At 36.5% G+C, this 14,163-nt stretch overlaps 1 protein-coding gene across 2 annotated transcripts; it reads left to right on the top strand.

Moving 5' to 3' along the window:
• Window positions 1-4,874: 4,874 nt before the first annotated feature.
• Window positions 4,875-11,482, top strand: LOC129235980 (uncharacterized). 2 transcript variants are annotated; one of them, XM_054870094.1, is made up of 6 exons: window positions 4,875-5,454; window positions 5,649-5,816; window positions 5,926-6,070; window positions 8,226-8,352; window positions 8,429-8,886; window positions 8,954-11,482. In XM_054870094.1, exons 1-6 carry the CDS (start codon window positions 5,269-5,271, stop codon window positions 10,846-10,848), a joined length of 2,979 nt encoding a protein of 992 aa, XP_054726069.1. In that variant the 5' UTR covers window positions 4,875-5,268; the 3' UTR covers window positions 10,849-11,482. The 2 variants fall into 2 exon arrangements, with proteins under 2 accessions (XP_054726069.1, XP_054726068.1); XM_054870093.1 differs by having other exon boundaries at window positions 4,876-5,454; window positions 8,426-8,886.
• Window positions 11,483-14,163: the final 2,681 nt, after the last annotated feature.

Raw genomic sequence — 14,163 nt, 5'->3', positions numbered from 1 at the left:
TTTAATTTTTTTTTAAGCAATGTTAAGAAGATATAACAAAATGTGAAGAAAAGTCTGTCGAGACAAGCAACCAATTGCCTTATTTTTTATCTTTTCGAGCATTGAAATCAAAAATGTTTCAACAATCAAACCAAAATGAGCCACAAATAAAACGTAGTAGCTCCTAAAATAAGTTCGACTATGAAAGGTTAGTTGAGAAGTAGATGAAGTTGCCATACCGTCTTCAAAAAAAAAAAACAACGAATATCAAATAACGGAAATACCTTCAAAAATTCTACATTACGAATGCAAAAGTTCAGGTACTAGGCATTAATCTACTTAATTGTTAGCGAATCTTGCCAAATTCTCAAAAATTCAATTGTTGGCTATTTCTTACTAAAAAACAACTTAAATGGAGGACATCTTTTTCGAAGTTTGCGTTTGAACTCTTTTTAGGGGATTAAACCTTACCCGTTCTTGGAATGAATCGGCAAACGAAATCACAAGTGTTAACATAAAATATAAAACACTATTTTATGTGGAAATACGTACTTGCGTACATATATACAAGGTGGCGCAAAATTATTATAATTACCCTAGATTTTTAATCTTTGCAAATGGGTGTCGTAGGTCAATCACATTTGACACTTGTGAACCAGTCAACTGCAGTATAGAAACAGACAAGCAAAGGTCAAAATAAATTTATTTTCAACTTTTTCAATTTTCAAACTAAATAATTTTTATTACCCAAAATTTTTTTTTTTACTTAAGAAGTTATTCAAAGCAAAATTGCGCTACCATTTACTAGGGCAGATTTTATGCCATCGAGGCAGTATTAAACAGTCAATTTCACATTGCAAAATACGCAAAATTCAAACTGACAGAGAATAGCGCCCTAAGCCTGGCAATTTCTTTGCGCAAGTTTTTTTTGATGTATGCACATACGCACATACAGTTGTATGTTGAATCAAATATTTATTTCGAATAATTCAAAAACATTTTATGGCTTTAAAAAAACATAATATGCCATAAAGTATCAAAATGCTGTAGAATATCATGTGAAAGGTGGGAATCACTTCTGATATGCGAATTGGCACCGCTAATACACATACATGCACACATATATAAGTATATGTATGCATATTGGCAAGAATTTACATGTACGAACAATGACAAATGCACACATACACACATACAAACACATTTTGTTGTTAAAACTAAGAAAAACTCAAATTGAACGTATATTTTATGCAGTCAGTGTAGCACGTCACACCCTTCCCGGAAGCAGATAATAATACAATTATGAAATTGAAAGATATAAAAATACATATACACACCACGAGCATATACAACATATATACTAACATAGATAAGTACATGGTAAGAAAATTCATATATTTATTGAATGGCATATTTAAATGTTTTTGTGAACAAAAATTAAAAACGAGATAACCAAAATCGTAAATGAAAATAATGCAAAAATATTATACAAACTTTTACTAATTTGCTGCTTAATTATACCATTATTACCTGCAGAATGTGTATCTTTTTTAAATTTTATCTTATAATTGCAAGTGACTAAACGAAAAACAACAAAAAACAAAAACTGATTTGTGTACACGCTTGTGAAATGACTAAAAGTGAAGAAATAAATAAAAGAATTTATAAATTCTCCAATTATGTGTTTTCTTACAAGCATAAGATTAGCGCTCGAAATACCATAAATCCAACTTTCTGTACCATTTTTAGCACTACTCCCTTCATAAATTTTCAAAAAAAAAAAAAAAAAAAAAAAAAAAAAAAAAAAAAAAAAAAAATATTACGGTAAGCGCTTATCTCCCTTGCAGAGAAAATCTCAATTTGTGAATTAAATCTCTTCCTACTCTAGCATTTTATCTGCGAGTACAAACCAACGCGGAAGAGAATAAATTATTTAAAACTTAGCGAAGTCCGTAAACGTTTCCTAATTATTTATAATTTTTATTAAAATATCTTTAATTACGAAATACTCAACATTTGAAAGAAAATCAGTGAACGGTTCAAAAGTTGTAAGCAATGAAAGCAAGGCCGTTTTGGGTAAAGGGTGATCAGGTTAGAGGTCCTTTTTCCAATTAAGAATTTTTGTAAGATTACGCGTGACTACTGTCAAACTAAATTCTTAGCACTAAATTTCTTCAGAATTCAGTGATATTTCATCATGGAAAGATTTACGTCTCAACAATGTTTACAAATCGTACAGTTGTATTACGAAAATCAACGCTCTGTGAAAAGTGTTTATCACGCGCTCAAGTCAACTATGGGGATCAACGATGAGGCCCATTTTTGGCTTAATGGCTACGTCAAAAAGCAAAATTGCCATATTTGAATTGAAGAGCAACCCGAAGCCATTCAAGAACAGCGTTTACATCCATTGAAAACAATCGTTTGGTACGGCCTCTGGGCTGAAGTAATAATTGGCACATATTCTTCAAAAAACAAGACTGGCGCCTATGTAACAGTGAATGGCGAAAGCTATCGCACCATGATAAACGATTTTTGTTGCCGTGATGTCGGACCTCCACAACATTTGGTTCCAATAAGATAGCGGGCGTTGCTACTTGCCAGACAGCTCGAGAAAAAATGGACTTTTATTTGTGGAGGTATGCAAAGTTTGAATACTTTATGGATAAACCAGCATCGATTGAGGTATTGGAAGCGAACATTACTAAAGTCATTCACCAGATACCGACCGAAGTCCTCCAGAGAGTCTTTCAAAATTGGTGTTTACGGATGGCCAAATTACGGCGCAGTTGCGGCCAACATTTGAAGATTATCTTTAAAAAATAAATGACATGAATGTTTCTACACAAAAATAATAAATATTTCCAAATCAATTTGAACATCCGTTGTTTCATTTCAATTTAAAATCCGATCCCACTAAATTTACCACCCTCTCTGGGAAGAGTTTATATAACTGGCGATCAACTGAATCAGTGAAGCGTTTGATAAGGTTTACTTTTAAAAAATTATACTTACCTTCTACTTGTACTGGGGTGAGCTGACCAGTTTGATTTCGACTGTGGCGAACTGACGAGCAGTCAAGAGTCATCCTCCTACATATGAACGTGTGTGGTGCCAGCCGGATAAATTTGGGCAGATACTTCGCACTATCGAAATTTAGTTAACTTCTCCAAATATATGTAACACTTCACAGTTTTTATTAAAATATATTTAGTTTTTGTTGACATATTAAAGAAGCGGGGTATAAATTGCTTGCGAACAACAAACTATTTTTGCACTTATAATTAAAAAGCTGTATTTGTGGCGTTAGAATAACGGCTATAACAATTGTTTGTTTTAACATCGCCGGACGGAAAAGGGCGCCGCTCCGCGGTCAAACTCCTACAGCTGATGGTGGAGTTACCACACGATTGGCGTATGTGCGCCATCTAGTTGCCAGTATTACAATCCCTCATTCACAATAACGCGACAGAACAAATGAGATTTTAAATAAGCTCACAAGCGCTTATTAACATTTTTTAATATAATATGACTAAACGCAGACTGAGAATTTTCACCATGGAATTTTGGACGAAAAAGTTAGCATGGTAAAAGCGCGCACTATCTTTACAAAAAATATAAATCCAAAATTTTATATTTTTTTAACTTCTGTGAATTGTGCAATCTGCAAGTTTTGAATTCTTGTCCTCTTTTGCGAAGGCTCCTTTTTGAGATCGAATGCTTAGAAATTCATAGTAATTTTGATTCTTGCTGTTATTCATTTCAGTTATTCAAATACTTATAGGCTTGACAAGTTATGAATTACATTTACCATCATCTAAAATCAATATATTTTAAACTATAGCTAATATGTATCACAGTACTAATATATCTACTTTTATCCCAATTAAACGTTTATAACAACGTTTTTCTATGTTCGAGTATATTCTTATCATTAACCTAATGTAACTTTTTATTTCTGTTTACAAAGGCAGTTAACCTTTTTCGACACTCTCTTAGCTCTCTCGAACAACTCACATAAATTAGGGCAATCTGTGTAATCTTGTATTCATGATTCTTGCATACAAACTTCGCGGGGTGCTATGTGAATGAAAACCCACCAATGCGCTGCAATGTAGACGCACCCGTCGTGCCTTGGATCGTGCCATCTGATTGCGCTCAGTTAGTCAAGGTTGCCAGTTAACATTTACTGAAAATAAATAAAATATATTCTGAAAATTTTGAACCAATTGGAATATTATTATTTATACTAAAATGAATAGTTTGGGATTTGTTTATTTGAATTTCCTTCAATTGATACTAGTTACAATTATGCACGGGATTTATGCAAACTTGTAAATGGCTGCGGTGTACTCAAGTAAAGAAGCAGTAAACAACAAAAACAACTGCAACTGCAGGTAGACTACGGATGCAAAAAATCGAAGAAGCGCTACGGATACATACTGCGTTGAAGCATAAATTCTGGATTCGTGACTAATATTTTCATTAACAGCTAAACAAAGCGAATCTATCTATTAATCAATGCGCTTTGGCAGCTAAATATTCGCGAGGAATTAATAATAAAAATTGGTGCAATGTATATGAACTGAAACTCTGCTGAAACCATAGAGAATACAGAAAAAAATAAAATGAAACGAGGGGATAAGTTATCTAATCAATCTTCGTTCCATGTAATTCACAAGCAGAGCACCCGTTTTTATAGATTGAATACTCATATAATAATTAATAAATAATTATTTTATGCGATGTGTAATGGAAAATTATTAAAATACAATTATTCGTATTGTTGTACGATTAAAATAAAATTCAACTTAAGGGGATTATTTTGCAAACTACGCATACACTTTGATCTGGCACCACTGGCGATGTGTGTTAAAAACAATGAGAGAAGACACGGAGAAATATCGGAAAATTCGTTCAGGTAGAGGAAAATAGAGTATTTGTGCTTCTTTTGCGCTTTGCGGTGAGTTGTAAAATGCATTTTCCTGGTACATAATTGGCATTTGCAAAAAAGTGACACGGTGTGTCTTAAAGCGCAGTGTTTTGTTGGGTGCAGTGCAGCGACACTAGCAACTGCATTCGTTTCTTCAACGCTGGCGCTAGTGATAGTGTTAATACAAGGCGGTGATTTAGAATTCAGATTTTGCTTGGTGCGGTTGTGTAAGAAAACAAAAAACATAGAAAAACAAATATTGAGAGCAGTCGCAGCGCAGTAGCAGAGTTAGCGACTGAACGCAGCAATAAAGTGTGTATCGTTAAAGGCGACTACGTGACCTGCTGGCTGCAAGCATGAGAAAGCGCACGTCCGATTACTATAGCTCCGATACGGAACAGATATTATCTGAGGATATAGGAGCTAAGGCTTCTTTACTTGAAGAGTATCAGGATATATTTTTGATGCGTCCTCAAATGCAACCCAACTATGATGACAGCTTTAAGGAGGCAAAGCTGTTGTACGATAATGGAAATGAAGAGGTAAGATCATTGTTCGTGTTATGATGTAGATAAAATTCATGATTAGGGCCATCGAGCTAGGGCTAGACGGGCTGATGGAGTAAGTAAACCTACGTACATGTATAAAAGTAGGTCATGCATAATGTGATTTTTCAATATACTTTGCTTAAAGTTGGACCAAATTGATTTTATTTATATTTTGCTTTTGTTATCAGGTTCAGCAATTATTGCTGAAAGAATGTAGTCTGATATATGAATGTAAAAAGTGTCGCAATATGTTCAGAAGCCTGACGCAGTTTATTGGTCATAAAAGAGTATTTTGTCGGAGCGAAGTTCGTAGCCATGATGACAATACAGAGGGCGATAATTACAATGGATTCTCGGTAAGTGACTGGCTAATTGTTAGAATAATAAATAAAATGGCGATGGTGCATATTTCATCATGCTCGTTTTTTGTACCATTTTTTTTTTTGTTTTTGTTTTTCTTTACAGAGCAGTCATGTAATGGCGGCCAAAGAAATTTGTAACAATACAAATAGTAGATGTGAATCTGTTTTGCAAAAAACTGGTGAAGCTGTGCAACAGACCAGAACCTTGTGTGAAAGTAGTGAACTTATGGGTGAAAAAGCATTAGCTGGTAATTTTATATAAAATATTTTTAGTTATACATACACATTAAGAACATAACCTACATGCATATAGATATGACGGAGTTGACTGTGGTAGTGTTGGTATATGCGTTTGTGATTTTTTTGTACTGTACAGGTGTAGTACCCCTTTTGCAAAGAATATATAGAATGTCATCAGCTTTAGTAAGAAATGCACTTCATTATTCTGCTCGAAGACGAGTTATGCGCCGAAATTGATTTTCCAAATTATTATTTTAGATGATATATTTGTGTTAGTGGATCTTTCATTAGTGGACATGCATTTATATGTTAAAAGTTTTGTATGTTGTAATTGCATAATATTTTAAAATCTTCGCTTGAAAGAACCTGGCATATTAACCAATATATTTGGTTGCTTTGCAAAGTTAAGGAATATCGGCATATCTTTTACATTTATCGTAAAGAAACGAGTTAAAACTGAAAATGTCTTTGTACTGAGTGATAAAAAAATTAATCATGAGTGAGTGGGGGTTTTTAGTAAGTGCAGTGGAGCGAATAGTAAACACTAAATGGCTGCATTTTCCACACGATCATGCAACAACGAAAAAATTCTTATCTTCATTATATGTTTTTTTTTCTTCTTCTTCATTATTTTTTATTTAGTTCAAAACATATTTGCCGTAGCCGAGTGTATTAGTGCGTGACCTACTAGCTGCATGTCATAAGTTCTATCTCCAGAGAATCAAATTACATGGGGAGTATGCAATAGCATTAGCATTAGGCAATACTTATTTCAGAATTTACTATAATTGGACTAAATCGAAACCGTAATGCTTCGATTTAAAGTGTACAATAATTTAATTGATTAATTATGAATTAATTATGAATTAATCAATACTGTCGTTCATGAAAAGCGCCACCTCCTTGAGTTGATGTATACTTTAAAGTGCTAATTTGCTTGGGTTCTTAGGAAACTGCTAAAAAACCGGGTTAAAATAATTTCACGTGTTTGAGATTATTATTATTCCCACTTCTCTGCTCGCTATTTCTATGCTGCTGTTGTTGTTGTAGCAGCATAAACAATCCCCATACATATACTGGGAATGCTGCTGAAGTGACAGTCCTTGGCTCGTTTCCACGACAGTCGGTTCTACGTTACCGAAACGACCCGGATTTATATCCGGTCAAGGACTGTCACTCCAGCAGCATTCCCCGTATGTAAGTATGGGGAATGTTTATGCTGTTACAACAACAACAACAACAACAGTCCTTGGCTGGATATAAATCCGGGTCGTTCCGGTTACCTAGAACTGGCTGTCGTGGGAATGGTCTATCTCTATGCTCGATTAACTTGACGGAAAACTTGCATATGAAAGCAACAACAAAGTTATCAAGTAAAATTCGCCGTTAGCGAGTATGGCTTTACGTCATAAAACCGGTATAACTCTATTCCAGCGATGCCAAGATATATTTATTTATACCAGTTGCTGCATCTATTCGCCACTTGCTCACGCTTGGCGAAAGGAAGAGGCCTTATGGGGTAGTCAGATTGCTTTATTTAACAAAAATAAAAACATAGCATTTATACATCATGTTTCGACTTGACTTTAGTAAAATTAAAAAAAATTAATAAATTTACGAGTAAAAGTTATCGCTGTTTGTGTGCAGCCCGTTTCTACCGGTGATCATCACAAGTCCTTGGAGATTCATCTAAAATCAATCAGACATGAGAAACTAGTTTTATTAACAAATAATCTTGTGCCTAATCCAATTTTTTTTTGTAAATGAACAATATGGGGGTTTCAGTATATATTTTTCAGATTTTCGAGAAAAACACCGACAATTAAAAAAAAATCTTCGATCAGGCACGAGTTTTTTGTTTTTCAAAAACAGTATACTTTTTATTGAAACTTACCAGGCGGGTTTTAAGCTATAGTGATCACCAGTTCAAAAAATATAGTTTTGAATTTACTTACACAACTTTAAGAAAATGCAAAAAAACAATTTTTGAAAATTCTAGCTACCCCTAACACCTTATACTTACATTTACCACTGTAACAATAATTGTTAGTGTAAACTTTTTTGCATGAAAGAAATAAATAGAAAACATATTATGGTGTTGCTCATTTTAGCGTAAAGTCAAGATATTTTCTGAATTATTAATAAAAATGGCCTATCTTTCAGGTGAATGCACGGATCAGCTGGTAGAACAGGAAAAGATAAAAAACATGTTGGCATGTCCACAGGATGATTGCACACTTAGTTTTTCGAACACCAAAGAGCTTGAAATACATTTTTCTCAAGATCACACGTACGTATGCTTGTTTAAACCTTTTCAGTGCTACAGTTTGTATTAATAACTTTTGTAATTCTCTTGAAAACAGTAGACCAACGGTATTTACATCGACAGTTGAGCAGAACAAACAAGAACAACAAACGCAAACAATGCCTGATCATACAGTTATTACAAGAGCAAAGCGTACACTCTCTCATAATTATCACAAATGTGAACACTGTGGAAAGATGTTTGAGCTCATTGAAGCTCTTACTACCCATCTGTTGCACTGTCCAATTAAGCATAACATTTTAAGTAGAACACTTGCAGCAGGTATTGATGAGACACGCGATATCAAACGCATAAAATTGCAAGCGACGACAGAAAGTACGGCTGAAGTGCCCGATACATGCGCAGAAGCCTATGGTCAGCAGCCAGAGGAGGTGGACAAGGCAGCAACATTGGCTGTAATTGTTGAGCAGGCAGGCATCTCCCAAGAAAACTGTGTGTCCAAAAACATGGGCATAGCATCAAAGAAAAGGAAAATGAAGCATCGAAAAATATTGACGAGTAAGCATTCAAATTGTTAACTAATTGCGTGTAACGAATTCAAAATGTCTTAATTGAATTTGTATAGGTAAAATTAGCACGGACTTGGATGGATCTACCCAGGTTGACGACACGGTGCAAATTAAACAGGAAATATGCAATGATGTGCCTTGTACTACTGCCAAAGTTAAATCTGAATGCAGCACTGGTAGTGATGGTAGCGATTTGGAACCCAAAAAACTATTATCTACTTGCACTTATTGCGATAAGTCGTTTGAACGCCGTGCCGCACTATCTACACACCTGCAGCACTGTGAGGTAAAACAATGCGCTCTTGAAAAAACTTCTATTTACGGCATGAGTGCATGCCCGAAACGTTCGAAACCGCATTCATCGTTGGAGAAATCTTCGAAAGAGACGCGCCTACAAAGTGCGAGTGCAGTTGTTGCCGAAGATCCCGATACGGAACTTTTGAATGAGTTGTTCGCGAATCTGGGCAGGCAGGATTTTGGAGTGGGCCTACAAACGGTTACAATTGACCAAGATGATTTGACTGCTTCTGGCACTGAAGAAGCTAAGGAGGACGTGGTTGAAGCTGAGCAAGTACATACGCCATCAAAATTAACTGCAGATTCTCCAGTCGACCAAAATGTAACTGATGCCGATATTTTGCCTGGTATAGCTACAAATGAGAGCACGCCTGAAGGATACGAAGAGGACACAGAAAAGAAGACAGGTCGTCGTATGCGTACTGCGCCAATGGAAAAACGCCTATTGTGTCGCTGTAAGATATGTTATAAGCAATTTACCGCTTTAAGCAATCTACGTCGTCACATATCGATGTTCCACTATCGCGCTCAACGCTTTGGTTGCACGTTGTGCGAGTATCGCGCTTTCCGACGCTATGACATTGTCAACCATTTGGGCAACACCCACGGCATGAAAGGTGATCCTGAGCAAATGTCAATCGAATTTGTTTCGGAGCACGAAGTGAATTACAGCCGAGAGGATGTCGAGGGCGATATTGTTGTACTCGATGAGGACAATAGTTTGTGTGCCGTGAATGGGTCAATCGAAGACATTGGAAGCTTAAATGAAACTAAGCCAAATCTGAAACGTTTAAAGCGCAATAAGGCAATTGCAGTTTCAAGTGGTCTTAGTGTCGTTATAAGTAAACTCACAAGGCAGAAATTGAAACGCTCACAATCACAACACGAAACATGCCAAGGTGGCGTGAAAACTCCGGCAAGGCGGCCTATACGGAATCGCATTAAACCTGAGAATAAAGACTTTGTATATGATCTCTCCAGTTTGGTGAAGAAGGATAACAATGTTGTGCAAAGCGACGTAACACGTACCTTAAGACGGCGTAATACAATGAATGCCAACTCAGCAGATGGTAGCCTTCATTGCATTGAGTCGCTCTTAGGTTCCGCTGCCAGCAGAGATCATATTCGTGGCGCTGCGCAACGTTTGGCTTCTTCAGTTATAAGTAGCGGCGCGGCGGCATCAGCTACTCAGCCCGAGCTGCCCACAGAAAGACCGCAGATGCGGACGCGCTTGATCTCTACGCAACGCGCTGACAACCATTCGGTGCCGGTTATCGAAGCCAGTGAATTGGAAGCTGCGCGACTACGTTCTACGTTACTGGATGACACCTTCCTCGACAAAGTAGCCAAGGCTTCGCCAACATCATTCAGAATCAAACCATCATTATCACTGCATACCAGCACACTTAATTGGCTCTTGGAAAAAGTCGATTCATCGCTGCATCAAAACGCCAATGGCAAATCTTCGCCCAGCGAGACGTTGTGCAGCGATGATAACAGCATCAATAGTTTACATGTCTCCCCGCCTCCGTCAATTCCACGAGAAAGTGATCCACCTCCCACGCCCCGCAAACGCATCTCAGTGCTTGGTCGCCTGCGTGACGAGAGCTTCAAATACCGCGACAGTCTATTACGCTCTGCATTGGAAAACTAAATGCGGAAATTTACAATTAATTCTTATAATTTTATACTTATTAGTCTACTTTAGTTTACGTGTAATCAATTAAAATTTAGTAGTAACTAACTATATTACCACCAACCCACATACCCACATACATTCTTATATCGCTGGCCCTCTGCAATAATGGCACAACTCAAAATTTCATGTATTTAAATTATTTAGTAGTCTAGGTTTATAAATAACCATATTTTCATGCGGAACATCGCTACATCTTCTACTGAGAATTGTTATAATTTGAGTTGTTTCGTTATTGCAGAGGAACATCGATATGCACGTACATACTATGTTTACCAACCGAATAACCTACTAATTACTTTGAGTAGGATTGTTTCGTAAATTCCATACATAAGTATGTACAGACCAAAAACGCATCTGTATATATAATATATATCTTGGAGTGTATATACTTAAACCATATATGTACGTATATTACTGTCGCATATACAAGCCTAGTATTGTATTAGTGTAATGTAAAATGTACAATTCACGTACCTTGTACACTCAAATGAATTATTGTTCATCATTTCGTGTGAGAGAAGCCTTACAAAATATAGAAAAGTAATTATAATAAAAGTATAATGTTTAAGAGTAGCATATGCAAGTGCAATGTTGGGTTTATATCTGAAAAAATACTGCCATTCCTATAGAATTTATAGCGTTCAGTAAGTTTTGCGATAAGGAACTGAGGATTTTAACTGCCAACGAGGTAGGGTTTAATCGTATTAAGAATGACAAATTATACTACCATGGTGACAAATCAAATCAGAGGACCCGCGGCAGCCAATTTCTGCCCGCTCGCTTCACAGACATTCGTCCAATCAGTCGTTGTTCAGCCGGCACGTAGTAATAGCCCTTCTCCATTCGTCACTTCTCTGCTCGGCTTACTTGACGAAACATTTTTGTGTTTGAAAGCAACAATAAAGTTATCTAGTAAAGCTGCAATTAGTGGTGCCGTAGCCATAACGTCATAGCCGTAACATTACAGCATTTGTCGATTAGTCATGCCATATCCATAAACAGCTGATATTGAAGTACAGGATCCGGCACTCGAAGTGTAACAAATTAAAATGACCATAAATTTAGTTTGGAAAATTACTTTTATTCAATTCAAAGTAAAAAATGTGTGAAAATAATACAAATTCGAGAATCAATTTACTTTTGCTCGATATGACCTCCTTTTGCCTTGATCATCGCCTTGAGATGGCCCAGAAACGAATCGCCAGCTGCCCGAATGTGACTTGCAGCGCCTCGCGACTGGTGAATCTTTTAGTTCGGACTTTGCTCTCCAAAAGGGCTCTAAGAGAATAATCCATCGGATTCGTGTCTGGTGAATTTGAGAGCCATTGTGTGAACGTTATGAAGTTCGGAACGTTGTTTTTTAGTCGTTCTTGGTTCACTCGAGCTTTGTGAGACGGTGCCGAGTCCTGTTGAATCGTCCATGGTCTGCAACCGAAAGTCGGCTTAAAAGTATCCTCCAGAATACTTTCCCGATAATATTTCTCACTTACCTTGACGCCAGGCTCGATGAAAAGGATTGGAGAGCGCCCATCTGCGGTTACAAACCACTACCTGTGGCGTGTGCTGCCTCCTGGTGGTCAATCGATGACTCACATTCTCGTATGAACGGTCGGTCAAACAAACCCTATCGTTTAGATAGTAACGAATTGCTCGGTCTGAAAAATGTTCTCGTCAGAAAACACAACTTTCGGAAATTGCCCGCTTTCGGCCAAGCGAAGCAACTCCTTCGCTCTCTGAAGTCTGATTTGTTGCTGCTTTGGTGTGAGATCATGCGCCTTTTGGATCTTTTAAGGCTTAACTTTGAGATAATTTCTCAGTATGCGGCGGATGCTATGGTCAGATATTTTCAGTTATTTCGCAATTTGATTGACACTTCGTCGGGGATTTCGCTCAAGTCACTTCTTTACTTTTTGAACTATTTCACATGATGTTGTAGTCTTTTGATGACCACTTCCATGACGTTTCGCGATGCTGCCAGTATCATTGTAACGAGTAATGGGGCGATGAACAAGAACTTTATTTACTTTAAGCTTGTAAACAGTACTCTGGAGGGGAGATGAGTTGAAAGGAGTGAGAAGTGTTTATGAGAGGCGTGGAACTAGTGATTAGGGTGTGTTCGCTGCACTAAATAATTACAGCAATATTGGGGTCCTGTTAGTTTTTTAATGCCTGTTGGTCATGATGAAAAGAATAATGGGATGGCGCCTATCGTGGTACCGTTACTTTGCTCTCAGCAAATTTGACAATGAGTGACGTCGTATTAGCACCAGTATGGCCAGATCACCATTTTCGTAACTTGATTTGGCATTTTTTTTTTGTTATTTAGTCTCGAAGTTTTAGTTCTTTCATCAGGTTTATAATTTTTTAAAATTAACATTTTTTAAAAATTAGTTTAATAATTCACTCAGTTTTATTTAGCTTTACTTTTTTTAAATCTGGCCGCATTGCCCTCGATTTCGGTTATTGTTGGTGTTCTCCTCCTTTCAGCAGTCAAATCTCTCTCTCGATACTGTGCGGCCTAGCTTTGGATATAAAAACACACTAAAATGCTCATTTAAAGAAAATAAAATACCAAATTTTTATGGTTTTAAGTTGCATTCAGTAAAATAGTTTTCAATGTAAAGAAGCGTGTAGAGAAGAAGATTTAATATTCTAACATAACCTTAAATGGAACAAAAAGTTAAATTTTCACTTTGAAAATATCAAATTTTATAAGAACCAAAATTTTTCATTAACACTAAAATCTTCTCAGAGTGGCCTTTTTTAACATACTTTTGTTTAATCAGTTTTTTTAACTTACAGTTTCGATAGCTTGAAATTAAAAAAAAAGAAACAAACACCAAACTTCCAAATTTTCGCATTTTGGGTTTAAAAAAGCACTAAATTTATTGCGACGAGCAAATGGTTGGCAACACTCCACAACTCAGCTAATGCGACGTCACACACTCTCTGATGGGCGTAATCTTGTTTCTATCATTCTTGACTGTTGGTGATACTCAGCTGAATCGCTGCCGCAATATTGCCGAACTTGTTTGAAAAAAAACAATAAATAAAGGGTGATCAATTTAGAGATATCGGATTTTAAATTGAAATAAAACAACGAAAACCCAAAATGATTGGCCAATCTTTATTATTTTTGTATAGAACCATTCATGACATTTACTTTTTAAAGAAGTCCCTTAAATCCCTGTTAAATGTTGGCCGTAACTGCACCGTAATTCGGCCATCCTAAATACCAATTTTGAATGACTCGCTGGAGGACTTCTTTCG

The sequence above is a fragment of the Anastrepha obliqua genome, chromosome 1 (genome assembly GCF_027943255.1).
Source record: "Anastrepha obliqua isolate idAnaObli1 chromosome 1, idAnaObli1_1.0, whole genome shotgun sequence".
In the NCBI taxonomy this organism is placed as follows: domain Eukaryota; kingdom Metazoa; phylum Arthropoda; class Insecta; order Diptera; family Tephritidae; genus Anastrepha; species Anastrepha obliqua.
The sequence above is the reverse complement of the archived record's forward strand: the minus strand, read 5'-3'. Positions and strand labels throughout refer to the sequence as shown.